This window comes from Ctenopharyngodon idella, chromosome 21 (genome assembly GCF_019924925.1).
Source record: "Ctenopharyngodon idella isolate HZGC_01 chromosome 21, HZGC01, whole genome shotgun sequence".
NCBI classification, from domain to species: Eukaryota; Metazoa; Chordata; class Actinopteri; order Cypriniformes; family Xenocyprididae; genus Ctenopharyngodon; species Ctenopharyngodon idella.
In genome coordinates, this window is record NC_067240.1 from 29,559,957 (window position 1) to 29,583,108 (window position 23,152).

At 36.4% G+C, this 23,152-nt stretch overlaps 1 protein-coding gene across 4 annotated transcripts in view; it reads left to right on the forward strand.

Moving 5' to 3' along the window:
- Positions 1-2,990: 2,990 nt before the first annotated feature.
- The window catches only part of jade2 (jade family PHD finger 2), a 44,241-nt gene continuing 24,079 nt past the window's right edge, over positions 2,991-23,152 (forward strand). For 2 of the 4 annotated variants that reach the window (XR_007927045.1, XM_051876712.1), the window contains exons 1-6: positions 2,991-4,156; positions 14,556-14,619; positions 16,716-16,801; positions 17,591-17,748; positions 18,028-18,200; positions 22,352-22,563. Coding sequence is in view for 3 of the 4 variants with exons in the window: in XM_051876712.1 (XP_051732672.1) it covers positions 14,556-14,619; positions 16,716-16,801; positions 17,591-17,748; positions 18,028-18,200; positions 22,352-22,563 (693 nt within the window). In the remaining variant the exon portion in view is untranslated. The remainder of the gene's footprint in view (positions 4,157-14,555; positions 14,620-16,715; positions 16,802-17,590; positions 17,749-18,027; positions 18,201-22,351; positions 22,564-23,152) is intronic. The other 2 variants (XM_051876710.1, XM_051876711.1) reach the window with 2 other exon arrangements.

Consider the following 23,152-nt stretch of genomic DNA (forward strand, 5'->3'; position numbering starts at 1 on the left):
CAACCATCCAATCAATTCCCCACAGACAAAATCAAGCCCCGCCCTACATTTGTTCTTGTTTGCGAAGCGGTTTCACTCGGATATACGGCACAATAGAGAAGAAAAGACCAGCGCAACTTCACTTTCATGCCAACTTAAAACTCTTTAGGTCTGTTTACTTCACCATGGAGTGATTTTCACAAGCTATTGTTGGCAACACCGATGAATGTTGGTCGAATGGGTGCAGATGGTCAAAGGTATCCACAACACTGCAGCACTCATTCATTCATTCATTTTTTCACATGCTTCGTTCTGTGAAACTAAAATGTTTAAAAATTCATAAAATCAGGTTTATGTTGTTCGTGCCATAAGCAGGATTTGTGCTCTTCATACCCACGTCACATCATTCCTGTAACTCACAAGTTTCTAGTGTGAGAGTTTTACATCCCTCGGCCACAGACAGACACTGAAACAGACTGCTATGGCAAAATAATGGCATGTTTTATGTGAAAATCTGATGAGTCGTCTGCTCGGTCAGGCGAACGCTATAATTTGGAACACGAATGTGCTTCTGCTGCAGAACTGAACGATTATTTACAACAACCATTACAGTCTAATATGACTCACATTGTTGCGGTCCTGTCCCGCAGCCCTCGAACTACTGCTGCATTATTCACGTGTTTCAAAGCATCAAGACGCAGGTCTCACGCTGAGGTGTAATTAGCTACAACTCAATGACTGAGATTCATTTATAACCATCAAAAGTGTCAATATGACAGTATTGTTTAACAGAGACAGGAAGGAGTGGAAATTAAGGGTGCTGAATAATAGTCTACTGTTTATGACTCAAACCCTGTGCTTAGTGAAATTTATTGGTTAACTATATGATTATTATTATTATTAAAATATCAAAATTTATATATGCAATTTATTTCAATAGATATCTTCTCTCTTGTCCATATATAGAGTTGGTCCCGTCTGAAACAGCTTCTCTCAGCGCTGTGTTTGAGTGATTTCAGTGAATGAAGTTCACACAGGTTTAAGGATCACAACTCTGACCAGATTTATCATTTCAAACTGGAACAAGTTCTGTTTTGCTCCAAAGTGCGATTTTTCACAATTAATGCCACTTGAATATTTTGAAATGCATGGCATCAAGATAATAGAGTCCAAGTATGTTTTCAGGCCACTCTTAAAGGGACAGTTCACCCCAACAATGAACATCCTCTCATCATTTACTCACCCTGAAGATGTTCCAAACCTGTATGAGTTTCTTTCTTCTGCTGAACACAAAAGTTATATTTTTCCACCCACCCATCCGTCCATGCATCCATCTATTCATCAATCCATTCATCCATCCATCCATGCATCCGTCCACCCATCTGTCAATCCATCTGTCCGTCCATCCATCCATCCGTCCATCCATCCATCATTCGTCTATTCATCCATCTGTCCATCCATCCATCCATCATTCATCTATTCATCCATCCGTTCATCATTCGTCTATTCATCCATCTGTCTATCCATCCATCCATCCATCCGTCCATCCATCCATCCATCTATTCATCAATCCATTCATCCATCCATGCATCCGTCCACCCATCTGTCCGTCCATCCATCCATCCATCCATCCATTCATCCATCCATCCATCATTCGTCTATTCATCCATCCGTCCATCCATCCATCCATCATTCGTCTATTCATCCATCCATCCATCATTCGTCTATTCATTCATCTGTCTATCCATCCATCCATCCGTCCGTCCATCCGTCCATCCATCTATTCATCAATCCATTCATCCATCCATCCATCCATGCATCCGTCCATCCATCCATCCATCTATTCATCAATCCATTCATCATGCATCCGTCCACCCATCTGTCAACCCATCCATTTGTCCATCCATCCGTCCGTCCATCATTCGTCTATTCATCCATCCGTCCATTATTCGTCTATTTATCCATCTGTCTATCCATCCATCCGTCCATCCGTCCATCCACCCATCTATTCATCCATCCATCTGCCCATCCATCCATCCATCCGTCCATCCATCTATTCATCAATCCATTCATCCATCCATCCATCCATGCATCCGTCCATCCATCTATTCATCAATCCATTCATCCATCCATCCATCCATGCATCCGTCCATCCATCTATTCATCAATCCATTCATCCATCCATCCATCCATGCATCCGTCCATCCATCCATCCATCTATTCATCAATCCATTCATCCATGCATCCGTCCACCCATCTGTCAACCCATCCATTCGTCCATCCATCCGTCCGTCCATCATTCGTCTATTCATCCATCCGTCCATTATTCGTCTATTCATCCATCTGTCTATCCATCCATCCGTCCATCCATCCATCCATCCGTCCATCCATCTATTCATCCATCCATCCATTCATCCATCCATCCATCCATCCATCCATCCATCCATCCATCCATTCATCCATCCATCCATCCATCCATCCATCTGTCCATCCATCCGTCCGTCCGTCCGTCCATCCATCCACCCACCCATCTGCCCATCCATCCATCCATCCATCTATTCATCCATCTACCCATCCATCCATCCATCCATCCGTCCATCCATCCATCCATCCATCCATATATCCATCTATTCAATCCATCTATCCATCTATCTGAGAAACACTGCTTTTCTAGTAAAAAAATCAAAGTTTCATGAACTCTTTGAATTTTAATTCTACTTGCATTGAAATTCAAATTGCAGTTATGCACACAATTTAACATTAATTGTGGCTGATAAAGGCTAAACACCATATCTTTATAAATTATTAAATAAGATGTTTTGAATATATTATTTTTAAACAGTTGTGGATTGACTTCCAAAGCATTTTTTCCCTATGGTGTCCCACAACTGTTCGGTTACAAACATTCTTCAGAACATCTTCCTTTATGTTCAGCAGGACAAAGAAATTCATACAGGTTTGGAACAACTCGAGGATGAATAAATGATGACAGAATTTTCATTTTTGGGTGAACCATCCCTTTAAAATAAACATTCTTTACTGGTGTCCATGTAGAACCTTCTTTCCATTGCTCAGAAGGTTCTTTATAGTTGAAAAATAGTTTATAGTTCACACTCTTTTAACAAAAAATGGTTCTTTAAAGAACTGATCAATGAAAGGTTCATCACTGCCACCTTTTGGAGCCATAACATTTAAGAATGTGTCTGCCTCATCCGAGTTACACAGCATTTACACAGTGTTATAACAGAATCACGTGACTTTAATGTTCCCTCATTATAAGAAACTTTAACGTCTGATACTAACTGTGATCCATTTCACCTCACAAGGGTAAAACATATCTAAACCCAAGTAAAGTTGTCCGCTTGTACGGAAAACTGAAGATGTCATATTTGTTGTGTCAAACGGCATTTCCTCTTTCGTGTTTGTTCATGGCTCCCCCCATCGGATTCACTGTAAAATGGTCGATTATTTTTGCGAACCGCCCCGTTCACTCATTTGAGGAGAGAAGCCGCTGACTTTCTTCTTCATGCTCGCTTCTTGATGGACATTACACAACTTGACAGGTAACGCAAAGGGCTTTCGCTGCGTTTTTCTCCACATTATGTGATGCTCACGAGCACTAACAGTGTTTTCTTGGCTCGCTTGTAACGGAAATTTTTGGTACGTCATTAATATGGCGCCAAAAGAGTTATAAGTGTGAGCTTGTGTTGCTGTAGCCTGAGAGATCCCGCACCTCAGCCGCTGCTCGTGTTTACTCAGACCAAACAAAAACAAAATGTTAAACGCTTCACCTGATGGAAACGAAATTTAGACGCGGTTTTGCACATTGAAGTCGATGGCTTGTCACGTCACTGGAGCAGTTAGTGCGCTTCACTTTGCAGGGATGTGAGGAAATGCTTTCCTCAGAAACAATTTTACGGATGACGAACAGATGAACGTTTCTATAATAAGTGAGGAAACAACAACTCGACGGATAGCGGCGCAGGAAGCCATCGGGTCGGCGCTGTGGTGGATTAAACCCGCCGACAGTAACTTTTATTCGGGCTGTGGAGGGGAAATCATCCGCCGTGCTGCTGTCACACGAATGCAGCGAGATATACATGTGCCTGGCCTCAAATGATCCCCTGATTTCTGCCCATCGAGGACATCACGCCCTCTCGAGCGAACCGCGAATAAGGTAAAGCGAAAGAATGTGCCATCTTTTCTGCTATCACGCAGTTTCAGGATGGGCGTTTGATCTCATCAAGTTTGCCTGAATTCTGCAGCCTCATTCTGTGAGAGACGCACATCCTCACGAACTATGTGCTGTTTTCGACCTGTCTGTCATTATTGATAAACTCTTCTGTGCAATAATACTCTTGAGTTTTTATGGGGGGTAGAGCTTTTACTCAACAGACTGCAACTGATGATGCTAAAGTTGTTTGGAAGTGCAGTGCGGTGAGTTTGAGCACAGAATATTGGTTTAAGCTCAAATCAGCGGCTAAGTTATGAACGCTGAATGGCCTAGCATGCTTTTACGAACAGATTCACAAACAAGCCCTGCGGGTCATCGGCCACGCCCCCTACAGTCTGCTGCTGCTCACGGCACACAGCGTGACGTCTTGCAGAGGGGGCGTGGCTGCGTGTGAGGAGCGGGAAAACAGGTTTCATTTTTTTTTTTTTTTTTACCTCATTATTTTATCGTTTGCCCTTCACTGTCAGTCCGGTGTAACGCGGTACTTTTAATAGTCTAGTTTTCCATTTCAAATTCTTCCAGTTAAAGTCACCATGAAATCGAAATTTCTTATTTTAATGGAGTGTTTGTGGCATTTATTATAAACAGGCTTGGGAGGGTTACTTTAAAAATGTAATCCGTTACAGTTACAAATTACTCCATCAAAAAAGTATTCAGTAACGTAATCCAAGTACCACAATGTGAAAGTAATGTAATCTGATTACTTTTGGATTACTTCAAGGTCACATGTATAAAAAAAAAAAAAAAGAAAGAAATGGGGGGGGCAACTTTACTGTAAATAAATTGCATTTTTAAATTTAATTTTAATTATTTCTTCTCAGTTTCTGCAAGTTTTTAAATTTTACACGTTCCATACTTTTGAATGGGTCTCAACAATAGAAATATTTGTCTATTGCAATATTATCGTTGTTGTTTAGAGCTTAAAAATATAAAAGTCACATCAGATCATAACCAAACTGAACAAGCTTGGATAACACATTTCTGTTCATGTTTGTTCTGCTTTAATTTTAATGTTTAGCATTTTGGTTACTTTTAAAAACTAGTAAAACTAAGCAATCATGTCTCATTTCCACAACTTGGGAATACACAGCCCTAAATAAATATGTATGTGTGTGTGTGTGTGTGTGTGTGTGTGTGTGTAAAGGGCTATTCAGACATCTAGTGGCTACAGTATGGTATTACAGATTATTGTTTTAGTCCTTTGATAAAGAAAGTGTTTTTGTAGCTGGAAGGCAGAGTTTGCACTGTACAACCATGTCGTTTGCATTTTCTTCTTTGAAAACAAAATAGCTGCGAAATTTCCATGAATTGAAAGTGTTTTTCCCTGCGGGCAGCATCGTTTCAACTAGCAGCAGTGATTCAATCTGTGTCTGAGGAGATTGTAGACGGGTGTTATTTGCGCATGCACCAGCGGGTGGCTCACGCGAGTCATCACTGGCAACAGAACCAGGAAATACTGTATAATCAAGCAGCGCTTAATATGTGTTATTATGGCAAAATAATGATTTATTTAGTTTTAAATGAAACGATTGTAATCCTGATAGTATTCCCCCTTTTTTCAAAATGTAACTGTAATCTGATTACTATGTTTTTTGACGTAACTGTAACGAATTACAGTTACTGGATTTTTGTATCCTGATTACGTAACGCCGTTACATGTATTCCGTTACTCCCCAACCCTGATTATAAATGATTTTTCCGTGCATCAATATTTGTTTTAAATTTATGTGCCTTTGTAATCTTTGATCAATTTCGTCCCCTCACTCTTTTCTGATGTATTTACTGGCGTGAGGGCGGGGCAACCTGTCACTCACATGAGATCGACCAATAGCAAACCACAACCATCTGTAGCTCAAACAGTAGAGCATCTATACATTATGCTTCTTTTTTCATTTTGAAACTGATGAATTTTGTGTGGTGAATCATATTTATATTGTTGTTTTTGGAAAATATTAACAAAAAATTGACATTAAGAAATACTTAAAAGCATGCAACTGGTTGATGCTATGTATGGAGTAATTTTCCATTGTTTGTACTGCAGGAATGAGTTCTAAAACTTGGACACTAGTTAGCATTTTTGCAGTTCTGGTTCCATCGTCCTGAAGCCAATGGGTTTTTTGTCAAAAGCCTGAAATTAGGAGAGTAAAATACATCAGTAATACCTCCTTGATTTTTTTTCAACTTGTCTTGAAAACCGTGGTTGGACATTAAATGTCATTACGCTGTACTGGAAAACTCATCTACTCGTTTGACCACTTTTACAGCCCTGTTGTGTTTATGCTCACGCTTGTGCAAACTATTATAACTCAAACTTTCTAACTCGAATATTTTAAATAAAGATTTAAAGAGTTGTCAGAAACTGGGTTTGTGACGTTGACGTCATTTGACCATGGTGTAATTAGCTTATAGCCTAAATTTAGCTTTTTACTTCTGGCGATTGCATTTAGTGTTCAGAAATTTGTGTAATTATGTCAAGATTGTCATGATGAGCAAAACATGTATAAGAATCAAAGTTGGGGTGCAATGGTTCAGATTACTCACGGTTCGGTTTTTATCACAGTTTTAGGGTCACGGTTTCGGTATGGTTCGGTATGTGCTATGTTCAGGAAAAAACGGACTACTGTCAAATAAAAATTAAGAAACTACAAGCAACGGCACAAAAAAAAATACAGTAGAGCAAACATACAAATAAAATAAACAGTGCTTTTCAGGATTTTCAGGTATCTAACAGTAGTTTTCAGGTACACAAACTGAAAGTAGCTAATCAAATTTAAAACAATATTGCGTATAATATTCACTGTATAAATTAAATAAAGATTAATCATTATTAATTAAGTTACGAAAGCTATTCAGTCAAAAGCAGTGAGTCTTTTGTTGTTTAATTAACATTAAAAACACATTCAGACAGCAGGAATATTAGGCTGCTGTCACTTTAAAACATAATGCACGGATCCAGTACACTGATACTGAACACATGCGTTCTTTCTTGAGTGATTAAGTTCAGTTAAGACATAACCTACCATGTTTGCTAGGATACTCGCCAAGACGAGCATGTAGAATTTTTTGTGTGAATTTGTCTGTTCAAGCGCAAGACTTGAAAGAAAACTCAATATTTATGCGATGTACACGTGCTTCTGCGTGCATGCTTCAGATGAAGATTCAATATCAAATACATTTTTTTTTACACTCACTTGTCGCCACCTGGTGGTGAAACAATGTAATCGATAAATGCGTCGTTTTCAGCGCGTTCAAGTTTCTTTCAGAAGCTGATTTGCTCAATTTTGATCGATAACATAGACATTAGTGTTTATATCTGAACTATAAACTTTTATCTCAGTATTTCTGTGATAATTTTAATATTTGTAACAGAAATAAAGATACTTTACTCTTATACCAACATGACAACTGCTCTTTCAAGACGAACTTTAAAGTAGATCAACTGTAAGACATAAGGAAACCATGAAACTGCCACACTGACGAGCTGAAATGTCCTTTTTTATTTACAATCTCCTCGTCGCCGGCAGGTACAGCATTCATTTTCATGTGTTTGTGTGTTCTGATTTCATGTGGCGATTGCGCAGCTGAACTCCACAGCAGCTTGTTTGCGTGTCACTCGTAGCGCGTCTGTTTGTGATCCAGGGATGGAGCGAGCTTGAGAGTTGTTCATGCAACCGAACTTCATGTCTGTTTACATTTTTACGCATTTAAGTGAAACTATATAGAGAGTTATATCGAACATTTTTTTCTATCGTTATCGATTAAGACGTACCGTCGATAAATATCGATATCGTTTTATCGCGCAGGCCTACTTATAACGCTATACTTTGGTTTAACTACCTTGGCATTAAATTTGAGTAAATTAGTTAACTAGAGGTAGAGCTGCATGATTCTGGATACATTAAAATAGAGATTTAAAATAAAGATCACGATTCTCCCATGATTCTGAATAGGCAACTAAACAAAATAACATGTAATTTACTAGAGGTTCTAACAAATTGTTAGTTGCTGCAGTCTATTTAAAAAAAAATTATTATTTATTAATTTGAATTATTTAAAAAATAATGGTTTGAATGAATGATTCAATGACTCACTCAAATACTTCTTGTTACATTAAAGGATAAATCACAGTTTTTGAACAGATGAGTGAATGATTGAATATGTCCGAAATCTCTCACTGCTGCTAAAAAAGTTTGTTCTATATAGTATGAATGTGTGTAGTATGAATATAATCTGGGCATACTACATTCACCATGCTGTCATTATCATGTGACCTGCTAGCGTCCGTTGCGTCGCTTCACTGCCATTCACAAATCCTCTCCCGTTGCCTCATGGGATAGTAAAGTGTCCATCATATACACACTTTAGAATCTACTAGTAGGGAAGTATGCGATTTCAGATGCAGTCACTCAATGACAAATACATTTTTAATAGTCATTTGTCGCCACCTGCTGGTGACAATGTTTGTAATTCTTGTCTAGTTGTGAACTGCAAAAAAAGGTAGAGCTGCACGATTCTGGATAAAATGAGAATCACGATTTTTTTGGTTTCAATAAGGATCGCGATTCTCCCACGATTCTGAATAGACATCTAAACAAAAAAAACAAACATCTAATTTACTAGAGGTTCTGACAAAATATTAATCGCTGGACTAATTGCCGGAAAATTTTTAATTAATTTGAATGAATTATTTAAAAAAAATAGTTTTGAATATTTGAATGACTCATTAATAAATACTTGTTTTATTACTGGATGAATCCGTGTTTAATGAATCTTTTTGAATGAATGATTCAATGACAATGTCACTTGTTGCCACCTAGTGGCGTAACGAGGTAATACAACAGTTATTTGAAGCACCACGTTAGTTTCGATTTGCTCTATTTTGATCACTACCTGATGTCCAGTGTTTATATACTAACTGTAAACTTTTATCTTAGTACTCCTGTGATAATTTGAATATTTGGCAGCTATTTCAGGCCTCCAAGACCAAGTCCTATATCTATTTGAATGGGGGAATCCTGAAATCTCAAAAACTGCTTGGCAAACTCACAATTAAATAACATATTTCAAATCAGCAACAAAATCTAACATCAACTGTCCCATAAATGTTTCTTTTTTCGAATCGTTGTCATTAATAAATAAGATCGTGTGGGTGTTTGAATCGAGATCGCGGTCTTTTTACGATTAATCATGCAGCTCTACTAAAAGGTGATTTATAAATCATGTTTTGAGCAGATATGTACATTTTTTTTTTTTTTTTTTTTTTTACCTTAAAATTGTTGTTAAAAACACTCCTGTTTCCAAATATTTTTTTTTTATATTTCATCTTTTTTTTTAGCATTTGTGTTGTGAAGGTGTTTGGCACTAGCTGTTGGTAGAGCATCTATATACGTTCAGTGTGTTTGCCAGCTGTCATGTGATTGGTGGAGAAGGAGGCGAGGCAGTCACATGGGTAGCAGTGTGCGTTTCTCAGTGGGGCGGGGGTTATTCATGAATGAAGGAGCTCAGGCTCTGATGTTCCCCATCACCCGTAACCTCTCGCAGCGCTCCACTGACTAGTGGATTTGTGTCACACATCGTGCATGACATGCTTCTGAGAAAGCGATCACCGCAGCGTGTGCTCGTGCTGGAGATTAAATGATGTGAGAGACGGATGTGGTCCTGATGTTAGGACGACGTCTCCAGATGAGTGTTTTCACCCAGAGGGATGACTATGCCATGCTTTGATTTATAAACCAGAGAGTCAGAGACACTGCAAATTTATTGAAAAGAAAAAACTAAAATAATTACATTGCTATTACAGTTTAAATACAGAGCATTTTAATATGTCTGATCATCTTTGAGATGTTTCTACACTTGACATCTGATGATTTTCCCCCCAAATTCAGTGTTTTCTGTTTTAATTGTTCTAGATTCCAGAAAGCATGTCTAATTAATTGAACTTTAAAGAGGCCTATTATACCCTTTTTCAAAGTCTTGATGTTGTTTTTGTGCTCTACTAGAACAGGTTTTCCTGCTTGAATGTTGATTATTTTCCTCATATTCTCCATTGTTGCAGCTCCTCTCTTCCCAGTCTGTCAGTAACGCTCTGTTTAGTTCCTGTCTCTATGAAGCCCCTCCTTCTGAAAAGCACAATGTGCTCTGATTGGTCGGCTGGAGCAGTGTGTTGTGATTGGTGTTTGGGAAATGTCCCGCCCCTTACCATAACCGCCAGTTTCAACACACTACTAACTAACTCAACCAGGCCCCGCCCCTTTATTCTGCATATGAATTATTTAAATGAGGAATATTGTGAAGAAAACTCAAGATGGAGGCGTTTCAGGGAGTTCAGAAACTGTGACAATTTAACACAATTAAAAAAAAATTATATAAAATAATAAAACAAAACTGTTCACACTCTCTCTTGTTGTTTGTGAGCCTCACTCACAGTCTGTCGCTCTATATCATGTGATCGGATGAGCCGAGAGTTACAGCCGTTGTAACATCATCAGTGTGACGGTAACACAGCCGGCTCTGTTACCCTGCTCTCGTCCGAGAGTGTCTCTTTCTCCTGTTCACTGGTTCCTAAAAATAGCAGCGTTGGCTGTGCTGTGCAGGAGAGAACAGCTGAAGATGTCTCTCTCTCCCTGGGGGACTGCAGTCTATTCTCTCTCACCCAGAATTCTCCTCTTCACGCTCACTTTCTCTGTGGACACATCCAGCTCTCCACACACACTCTTAGCTCGTGTCGTAGAGCTGTACCCATCCCATCCTTGCCCAGCCCCGCACTGCTTTCATTCTGTGACATGTTCTCTGCTTGTTTGGACTTTTATGTTGTATTTCTAGTTTTCTGTGTCTAGTTTTGTAGTCCTTTTGTAGTTCTTTTGGTTCCCCTCATTTGTTTTCACCTGTGTCTTGTTAATCTAGTAAGCTCTATACACCAGTGTTTCCTGTGTTCATTAGTGATGTGTTCCTGTGTTCATCAGAAACAAAGCTTTTCAAAACTTTAAATCAGTTGAACTAGTTGACCATATGAACGGTTACTTCCTGGTTTTCGTTTAGCCAGCTCGGGCATTTCCGGTGAACTGTTATCTGTTCATTCTGTACTCGCTGTACAAAACCACAATGGTTGATTTTTTTTTTTTTTTAAATGTTGTATTCATATTTTAATGCAGTTATCACACTTGCCTAATTTGCCAATAAACCGGTTTTATTGACTGCAATAAAGACGAAGCTAACGGGAACGTTTAAATAAGAAACACGGTGTCTGTAATCAGACGCACACGCAACATTTCTCCAGGAGCAGGCTTATTTCAAACAGGATTAGATGGCATCTTTTTAAATAGAGGTGATGCTCAAAGTTTGTCCCAGTCACTGCTACTTTCACACAAGAGTACCCTAATGTAAACCAGGGACAATAATAATGATTTAAAAATAAATTTGCTAATAATATCATAATGTCGTGTAGTATATCATAATATAGACACAGCCAGTTTTACTCATTGAAATAATTTTATTGGAGTCTTACACACGTGATGTACAGTCTGTGCCGTGTGTGCATTAATTTGAACTGCGACAGCTATTATGGGAGTGGCTTGAGATGCAGATAACTTGATCTTGACCCTTAAGAAATTTTAATTAATGCTGTCAAATCTGCTTCAAAGGTAAATTAGTTGCTAATTACAACATTGAAATAAAAAGTGCCTGTACAAATACTAGAAATCGTGAATATAGCCTAAATAATTGGTTAATCATGTAAAAAAAAAAAAAAAAAAAGTGCACATTTCATTTATCTATTATAACATTTATGTCATTCTTCTGTCATTTTATTCGCATGGCTGTTTCCTTATAAATGTCTAGAAATTCGTCAAGTTTTAGTCAGGTGTCTTTTTTAAATATATGATGTCATTACGTTGCCGTCTGAACTCCGGCCAATCATGCATTGCTGATCGTGGTTTCGAGTATCGATACATCTGCCCTTTTCAGGGAACACAAGAACGCGCAGTAATCTTAAAACAACTTAATCCAGATATTTTAATCCACTCCGCAAATTTGTTTGAAGAACCAAATTAGCCAGAGTTCAGTTATCACGATTAGAAGATCTAGCGTCTATCAAATCATCTCGGATGTATTAAGCAAGGTACAAAGAACGGACCCCAGCACTTTAAATGTTATTTTTAATGTGATGACCAAAAACATTATTTGTTCATCCTTCTGAGATTGTCCCCATTTGTAAAACCGAATGTTTCAAGATGTAGGAAATCCAACATTTGATAGAAAACACTTTTATTTAAAAATATAGACATTAGACATTATGACATAAAGACATAAATTATAACCATAAGATGGCGACAGAGGAGCATTTATTGGCTCATATTAGCCATTTCCTTTTTCACTCAGTTTCGCTTTTGAATAAATATTAAATATTATAAAATCACTAGGTTTAAAAATACATATTGTCAAGGTGAAGTATGAAGTACTCACAAAATCTCATGAAAAACAATAACTTTTCTTGTGAATGAATGATACAGAAAGCGAGCGCCGCGCTCTCCCTCTGTAATCACAGCAGCAGTGCAACGCAAGATCAATGATTTCAGCACACTTGTGAAAACACACATTTTATTTAATGAATCTAACTAAAGTGCATAATAAATCTTTAATTGTTGACGGTTTTTTTCACACAAAAGTGTGAAAACTGATGGTTGAATTGAATTTAGCTGAGGAGGAACACTGAGGTACGTCTTTATTTTTTTTTTTTATGTCATCTTACGTTTGAATAACTAAATTAACGCTAGGCCTGACTATTTAAGTGACTATATTGTGATTACACTGTTGATGCTCAACACACCGACAAGTGACATTTCACCTGAAGTTTTCGAGCTGGCTTATATTATTGCAGAAGTTCTAAAGAACGCTCTGTGCATGTAGTCGATTGCTTCGCAAAATGATTCACTGTTTCGAAGCGCTCAAAACGGCACAAGCTGGTGACCCCTGCTGGTCAGAAAGGTGTAAATGCAGCGAAAACTCAGCACAAACATACAGTGGTTCATAGGTTCACAGAGATCATCGGCCCCTAGCGGTGAACCATTGAAATTTCAAAACAGTAATGATGTAATAAAGCCTTGTTTGATGAAATCATTTGACTTTGACAGTTTGATAAGCGCTCCGAATCACAAAGTTATTTGCAAATGTTTCAAAGCTTCACAAAGCGTGTTTCGAAAGCACCCATCACTAGTGTTCATAGTCAGGCTTGTTTGAGATGCATCGGTGCTGAGCAGACCGATCGGCGTATGACATCACAGTGCGATTTAAAAGCCGATGCACCTCGAACAAGCCTCTTGTCTTTGTATGGCTGCTTTGTTGATGCTCTCGGTTTTGTTTCTTGCGTTTCTTGGCTCTAGTTTATTTTGTACTTTTATCTTTGTTTAATAAATACTCAGCCTTTGGATCCTGCTCTCCTCATCTCTGAGCTTGCCAACATTACACATTCAGTTACTACAACAAAGTGTCCACCTCAACCTTGTAGTTTTATTGATATTTTGAATGAGCTTTTATTTTTATATATATCCCCGCGTAGGGGATTTTAAACAAAATCCTAATATTAAACAGCCCAAACAGCTCTTATAGATGAACATACAAATGAATAAGGACAGAGTTATATGAGAACACTCAGAACATGATTAAATAAATGTATAAAACACTGTATAAAAACCTGCATCTTACCTTATGATACTCAAATGTAGTTTGTTTGGCGCTCATGAGTAATGCCAATGAATGCTTTAATCAAGACATCTATATTATATATCATCTATAAAATATTACAATAGTTGTATTTTACTTTTATAGTAATTTTAATTTTTTTTATTTAGTACTACTACTACTAATAATAATAATAGTAATTTATTATTTATTTTTATAGATATATTGATAAATAATCACAAAATGTTGGCCAAATTGTGCAGCCCTACAAACAAGAACGCAAACCTGGAATTTTGTTTAAATCGCAATCACAATTTAAAATGAATGTAAAATATTTTAATTAAAAAAAAAAAAAATTGCAATTAGACATTTTCCCCAAATTGTGCAGCCCTACTTGTAGTGAAGGCAGCTGGAGCATCGGCGAGTGGGATTCTCAGCCTCATGTAAAGTGATGATCGAGCAGGGAAAGGCGACAGGAAGAGCATGAAAGGGAAAAGCCCTGTTTTATGGCCGTATAAATCTGCCAACAGTCAGTGAAGTGTTTCCTCTCCTGTCTGTGTACAGCAACCCTGTCAGCGCAGACACACACTTTCACACTGTGCTTTCCTCATTCGTTTCTGCCATCTTCTCAGAGTCTGATAATTGTTCATCCCTTCTTTCCTGACAGATGGAGAGTGAGATGAAGAGGAGGAAGTACTCCACCAGCAGCAACGACTCTGACACCACCGACAGTGAGTAATAAACACAGATGGAGAAAGGGAGATGGAAACACATTAGTGAGGAGGACTGTAGTGTCAGTCGCTAGCTTTATTTAGATGTGGAGGAAGTTAGTGTTTGTTCATCGGTGACCCTGACGAGCCACATGGTCCCGTCCCAGCAGATGTGATCTGCTCCTGAGTTCTTCCTCTTATCCAACTCGAACGGCAAGATGCCGACTGTTTGATATACATAATAATATTTGTACTATCGATTGGGTTTTTTAAACCCAGCCAACCTGAATACTAAATTACAGTAGTATAATAATGATTAATATCGGATTACTGATTACAGATTATCTACTTTTTTGAGAACTTTTTTGACAAAATCATAAAAAAAGTTAACATTTGTGTTTTTTGTTGAGTATAATATTGGATCCATCAGGCTTTTATTGCTCATATAGTCTGATATAGTGAGGAAAAAACAGCTCAATTTTATTCAGAGGCTCAAACTGAGCAAAAATGTGCAATTTTGGTGCAGATGCTGATATTTATATGGACAGAAAGTGATGAAATTCTGATTCTTGTGATCAATGTCTTTTTAACAGTACAGCAGATACTGACATAAAATGCATATAAATATCAATGTCTTGGTAAGATGGTATTTAAATGCTTAGTTTTATGATCAAAGCTCTGTAGTTTTAAAACATATAATGCAATGCAATACAATGATGATTGAGAGATGAAGAAATAAACCTTCCAAAAGCCTGATGATCATATTTGATACTTTGATTTTTATAATAAATGATGTCTGGATAATCAAGTAAACCTGCTTCAGTCCAGTCGAAATATTACTAACAATATCAAAGTTATTCTTGCGTTTACTTGATAAAAATCAGTGCAGATTTAACAGCAGAAAGACACGTGAAGAATTTGTACATTTATACTAAAAGACTTTTAAGTCTAAACTATCAGTCAGACGACAGAAGGACTGGAGGAGATTGTGTGTGACAGGTTTATCAGCAGTTTTGATCATATCGATCATTTAGAGGTCTTAGAAATTTGCGTATCAAATATGATACAGTAGCTTCATAGGCTTAACCCTCTGGTGCTCTTCAAAAATTACCATTTTTATTATTTCATTTAAATTAATGTACTATATTTTAGTTTGATAATGTTTTTTTATTTAATATTTTGTATTTTTAGGGGATTTTATGGTACTAAATTAGATTTACGCTGTAGTTATAATCCATTTATTCACTTTTTGAGCATAGACCTATGACGTAAACTGTCATAAATTTTGAATGCTTTAGAGCACAAACTTAATTTTGATCTCTTTTCAAAGACGACACTTGGCAAATTATTGCTGAAGTGAAAAAAGTTTTAAAAAGTTCACTTAAAAAAAGTTACAGAATTTTGTTTATTGTTATGAAAAATGCACAAAGTACTATTTTCAATTTTTATGAGATATATATTTTCAAAAACACGTTTTACTCTAAAACTGCAAGAAAATCTAATGTGTTCCAAATTTGAGGTTGATATCTCAAAAAATTAGCTTTCAGTAAGATTTTGTTTGGCCGAAGAACCAAAAGTTTCCACTAGATGAAATTTGTCTCATTTATTTCCAATGCGCTCTTTCTTTTACCTTTTTTTTTTTTTTTTTTTTTTTTTTTTTTTTTTTTCCAGGACCATTTAACCTTTTTTTTGTTCACACAGCAAGTGCCAAAACCTTTACCAAGTTTCATACCATTCTGATGAAGATTAAAAAGTATAAAAATGAAAACTTTTTCAGTCAAAAATGACAGAAGAGCACCAGAGTGTTAATGCAACCTTTAATCAACAGAGTACAATTTTGTGCTAATTAACACTAAAGACAAGGAAAATTCCTTTCACTGAATTATAGGTCAAACAATACCTATTCTTTTTTAATGAAAGTTTAATTTAGTTTATTTTCCAACTTTGACTTTAGTGTCAATTTTATCATCAGATATTAATCAGGTATGCCGAACGGCACAGCACCTTCAATTGTTGTCATTCAAAAGATAGACATACAGGTTTTGAGCAACGTGAGGGCGAGTAAATGATGATGGAATTCTCTGTAAGTTCAGGTATGACACTTCAATCTCTTGCAGGTCATGTGACCACCTGGTCACGGTCTTCAAAGAACACAGGGACCAATAGCACATGGGTACGCCATGAGCAGAAGAAACCATCTGAGGTGAGAAATACTGTTTCACGCAAGTTTAAAGTCAGCATGAAAGTGAAGCTTTTCTTCCTTATTGAACAAGAACAAATGTAGGGCGGGGCTTGATTTTGTCTGTGGGGAATTGATTGGATGATTTGAATTCAGATTCAATAGAATTATTGAATTTAATTAAAAAGTCTAATAGTAATACAATTATACAAAAAGCTCATTTAAAATAAGAAATTAATCATTATTAAATGATTCAGCTAAGTGCATCCAGAAGTTTCGGCCCAGAATTTTCATTTGTGTAATTCAGTCGCAATTTGAAAGAAAAAAGGTTTTGTTTTTTTCATGATATTTTATGACTTTTCCTGCGTAGGAAATGACTAATAAGCCAATAATTGCTCATCTGCTTCCATCTACTGGTTATAGTGGTAATTATTATTTTTTTCAAATATGTGTTTGTTTGCCAGCAAGTGTTAGTTTTCCTACGTCTTGAAACTTTTAGTTTTACAAATGGGAACAATCTTTGAAGAATGAACAGATAATGTTTTTGGTTTCTGTCCCACCCTACGTTTAAGTCACCCACTCAAAAATACTCCAAAAGTTGGTCAAATTAAGTTTTTAAAAGTGGCTATTTATTTAAAGTTTGTCTTCTGTGAAAAGATCTTGTTTCATACTCAAACTCTTAATGTTTTATACTCATATATTTTGCATTCACACAAAAAGTTGCTTTTATTCTCACCTCAGCGCCAGTTAAAATGCCACCACCGCCTGAAGAAAGCATCCTTGTTAAATGCTGCCAATGTTCTGTTCTTTCAGGTGTTTCGGACCGATTTCATTACAGCCATGAAGTTGCCTGATTCAGCACAACTGAGCCCAGAGGAGTTTTATTTCCTGTCCGACCCCTGGAGGCAGGAATGGGAGAAGGGTGTGCAGGTGCCAGCCAATGTGCAATCCATTCCTGAGCCTGTAGTCAGGTGAGATTCAGCTCCACATGCAGCAAGAAAACAAACATCTGACTGAAAACATTGGAACCTGTTCAGACTGATTTCAGTGACCGATCATAAGCCACTGTAGGTGCTGTAATCTAGACCTGATTGCTTTTAAGTAAATATGGAATGAGTCACAATGATTTCCTGTGGTAATCAGCGTCATGCAGCTCATCCAGTCCATTGAGTTGAACCTGAAACTTCCAGTACTTGATGCAAGTAGGATGGAGTTGTGTGGTCATTCAAGTGTGTGTTTTTCCCCACCAGGGAGCTTCCTGATGTCAATCGAATCCCATTCTTTTCACCAATCCAAACCAGGGGCCAGTCCGAGTTTGGCTTCGGAGAGTCACATGGTCTCACTGAGCCACTGAGTCGCTACGATCTGGATGATCTGGATGTGACCTGGCTTGAACTGGTTAATACTGAATTCAGACAGTTAGGTAAGATTTACTGACTATCTGAATCATTTTTCTTTTAATGATGTAAGTTTATTATTGTAAAACAAGTCGATATCAAAGTTGGAGGAAGAGTTGGAATTCTTTGTGGAATTAGTCAAGTCATTTCTATTGGGGGTTTAACGATTCACTCGTTTTCTCAATGCATCGATTACAAATCCGGATGGTGCATATGAATCGATCTTGAAATGTATTTTTGAATCGTGGACTTTTTTTTTTTTTTTGGTCAATAATTGAGTCAAACCGCTCAGACGTTGATAAAGTCATGGAAAAGATAAAATCCCGCAACATGAAGCTTTACTTGTAAGTATAAAGATACATTTCTTGAGCTCAGGCTGATTTTAAAGTGTAATTTTGGCTGCCCCTGAAAATGGGTCACTCCATTGACATTACCTGAGCAGCTGAAGTAAAACCCCGCTTATTTGAGGATGGATGAAGGACAGAGCTAAAACATAATGTAAGTGTTTAAAATGCACGCGCACAGGTCCGTTAATGCAGTTAAATTGAATGTACGAAGCAGACTGTTTGCTGAAATAACCACAACATCAACAACAACAACAATGCTGAAACAAAAGCTTGTGGTTTATCTGTCAATCACATGCGCATGAAACACCCGGCTCGCTTTCTTTCAGAATCACCACTGGACGGTAGAAAGGAAAAGTTAAAAACTGGCATTTTATTTTAAATGAAAATAAAATAAAGAACCTACACTATCCTACACAACAGATAATATCAACAACTAAGCCTTTTTAAATATTGGCTTATGTAAATTTCTACATATGCCAATTTTTATAGGCTATTAAAATAAAGTGATGTATCATCATTCAGAACTAACATGATCTAACAGTGGACAAAAGGGTTTTTTCATCACTCTCTGACCTCCTGAAAGGTATATTTTACCTCCTCACTAAGACACATTAGGAGAAGCATTTTTAAAAATCCTATGAATCGAATCTCATTGTGAATTGAATCGAATCATTCTGAATTTGCAAAAATCGATCTTGAATCGAATCGATTCACTGTCTATCCAAAGATTCGAGATCTTTATATAATACAACACAAGTTAGTGGCATTTTCCATCTTAATTCAGTTCAGATTATGTCATTTTCTGCCAAATTATTTGTAAAATTGTCAGATAAATGTTACAATTTTCAGTTAAACGATCTTCATGTAAGTTGAGTAGTTACTAGTGCAGATTTAAACTGCTGTTCAGTGTGTTGAATCAGTTTGAGTGTAATGAACACTACTATATTGTGAAGTTCCTTTAGGAATAATAGTCAGGGTTATTATATTTAACTAAAACTTGAAAAAAACAAAACATTTCTGTTAATTGAAATAAAGCTGGAATAAAATAAAATATAAGTATTATTTGAAAAACTTAAACTAAACAAAAATTAGAAATGTTGCCTTGGCAATAAACTGAAATAAGTTGAAGTTGAAGCACTAAAATTATTAACTGGAAATAAATAAAAACTAAAGCTGAAATAAAAATAAACCTAAATATCAATATTAAAAAAAAAAAAAAAGGGTAACACTTTAGAATAACTCACGCTATAAAGCATTAGTTAAGCATTAGTAAACAGTTAGTTAACCATTTATACAGCATTAATAGACATTAATAAGCAGTTTATAAATACACCTATAAATGCTTTGTTTTTGATTTATAAGCATATCTATAATGTTTAATAAATGTATTTTCATACTTTATTAATGATCAATTTATCATTTCTAATTTAAGTATTACATTATTTAAAAACCAGTTAATTAGGAGTTGTCAGTGGTTCATAAGATCATTTGGGAAGTGTAAGTAAATGATTAATAAACTATTTAAACATACATTTATACATCTTATTTAGACATATAATAATAGTTACTCAGTGTGTTAATAAATGCTTTATTAATACATATTCCTACTGTAATTCATGATTAATTCAGGTAGTTATAAAACATTTAGTAGTTGTCAGTTAACTATTGTTGTGAGCTCATCTAAAGTGAGGAGTATTCATGCCCCGTAAAGCTTTTATAAAGGAAATTTAAAGGATACAGAACATAGAAATATTTATTTCAAGGAAAAAAATGAAACTTTACGATGGGTAACTTGATATAAAATTAAAAGTAAACCTCTGCAATTTCACAGAAAATAAGAATCCCTGTACTCCTACAGAAAACATAACTGTGCAGTAAAATGAAACTAAGATTTTGCAATCTGATATAAAAATACATTTCTGTAAAGTGTAAACATTTCTGAATAAAAATTTACCAGTGCCAACACTGGATTACAAGAGTGCCAAAATACAACAAATAATGTTTTTTATAAAACATTAATAATGTAATAAAATATTTCAGTGTCAAAACTACCTCAGTACTAACTTTAAATCATTAGAGAACAGCAGTGCAGAAGATCACTGAACTTTAAATCTCCTTTAATAAAAGCTTTACGAGGCATGAATAGTCCTCACTTTAGATGAGCTCTCAAAAATAGTTAACTGACCACTTCTAAATGTTTTATAACTACCTGAATTAATCATGAATTACAGCAGGAATATGTGTTAATAAAGCATTTATTAACACACTGAGTAACTATTACTATATGTCTAAATAATAAGATGTATAAATGTATGTTTAAATAGTTTATTAATCATTTACTTACACTTCCTAAATGATCTTATGAACCACTGACAACTCCTAAATAACTGGTTTGTAAATAATGTAATACTTAATTTAGAAATGATAAATTGATCATTAATAAAGTATGAAAACACAATTATTAAACACATTATAGATATGCTTATAAATCAAGAACAAAGCATTTATAATTGTATTTATAAACTGCTTATTAATGTCTATTAATGCTTTATAAATGATGAATTGACTGTTTACTAATGCTTAACTAATGCTTTATAGTGTGCAGTTATTATAAAGTGTTACCATAAAAGCTAATAAAATGACCAAAGCACATTACAATTTACTAAAAATTATATTAAAATTAACTAAAAAAATAAAAATAAAAGGTAATTCAAAATATGAATAAAACTGTAATAAAACTACAATAAAAACTAAAATAACACTGATACTAGAACCTGATACTATCAACCAAAATAAAATGGCTGCAGCTCTACAGGTGTAATCCTTTTGTATGATATACTTTCAAGAAAAAAAAATATTAAGACTAGGATTTGAGAAGCTTGAAACATATTTGAAAAAAGGATAAATGTTTTATCAAGTTCTAATTTAAGTTTAAGGATGATTGTGACAAAACCGTATTTTCTGCAGGCTTTTTTTCAGTGTGAATTTAGGTGTCTTTCCAAAGAGGACACTTGGAGACTCCAAAAAGACACCTGATATCCAAAGTGATATAAGGATTTAACTCAAAACTACTGTGAACACCAAACATTCCAGTGCATAGTTTTCAATTAAAAAACAAAAAGAAATACTTTTTAATTTTCATAATAAATGTATACAATGCAAAAGCAAAAACTGTGAGGAAAAAATAAATGTTATGTTTGTTTAGAGCTTTATGTATACACTATGTGAAGGTGCTGTGCCAAACAGGACCACATGGCGATGCCAAAAGACCACTATACAAATGGATAAAGTCTTCACGGGTCCTTAAAAAATCTAAACAAAAATATTTTAATAAATGGTATGACAAATGTCCTAATGATCGGTTTAAGAGGTCTTAAATTTGGGGATGGAAGTTTTTTAGGAATTGCGATACGGCTTAGTGTGATGATTAAACTTCAGAAGGCTGTGATTTCATTAATGAATATGAGCACTGCATGGTCAAATATAGAAACACGGCTCACTATTTCAGAGCAGTTCATAAACAATGAATATCCCACATTTATGGCAAACAATTGCTTATGATTTACTCTTGATGAATTATCACAGTGTTTACTTTATTATGGTGTTCGGACAGTAATATGTTCTAGATGTTTGTAAGAGATCATATTTTGGCTGCCGGCAATAGTAAAGCATAGACATTTCAACATAAGAGTCTTGGTGTATTCAGGCTTGTTTATAATTAAAAGTCCTGCATTATGCATAAAGTTTTAAGCAGGCGTTATGTCCCGATTCCTTCCCCTTCTCTCAGTTCTCTTCACTGTGCTACATTACTTGTCATGTGTGCTTCTCAGCACTTCCGGAGCTGGACGAGCTCACCATGGAGCAGGTTGTGGTGGAGCTGGAGAGCAGGTGTCAGCAGAACATGCAGCAGGCCATCGAGACTGAGGAGGGGCTGGGCATCGAATACGACGAGGACGTAGTTTGTGACGTATGCCGCTCACCTGAGGGGGAGGACGGCAACGAGATGGTTTTCTGTGACAAGTGCAACGTTTGTGTGCACCAGGTACTTCATCTAAAAATTATCCATATTGCATTGAGGTCTACTGCCAGTGCTTGAGCGCTGTAATTAAAGTCACCATAAAAACAAAATTGACAATTCTAAACTAAATTGTTCTAAACCTGCATAAAGTTCTCTTGACTCTTGAACATACTGTAAAAGAAGATATTTTGAAGAATGTTGGTAACTAAACTCTCAGTCTGGTACAGTAGCCACGCCCTAATCGCTCAGTCTGCTACAGTAGCCACGCCCCAAACTCTCAGCCTGCTACAGTAGCCACGCCCTAATCACTCAGCCTGCTACAGTAGCCACGCCCTAATCGCTCAGCCTGCTACAGTAGCCACGCCCTAAACGCTCAGTCTGCTACAGTAGCCACGCCCTAATCGCTCAGCCTGCTACAGTAGCCACGCCCTAATCGCTCAGCCTGCTACAGTAGCCACGCCCTAAACGCTCAGTCTGCTACAGTAGCCACGCCCTAATCGCTCAGCCTGCTACAGTAGCCACGCCCTAATTGCTCAGCCTGCTACAGTAGCCACGCCCTAATTGCTCAGCCTGCTACAGTAGCCACGCCCTAATCGCTCAGCCTGCTACAGTA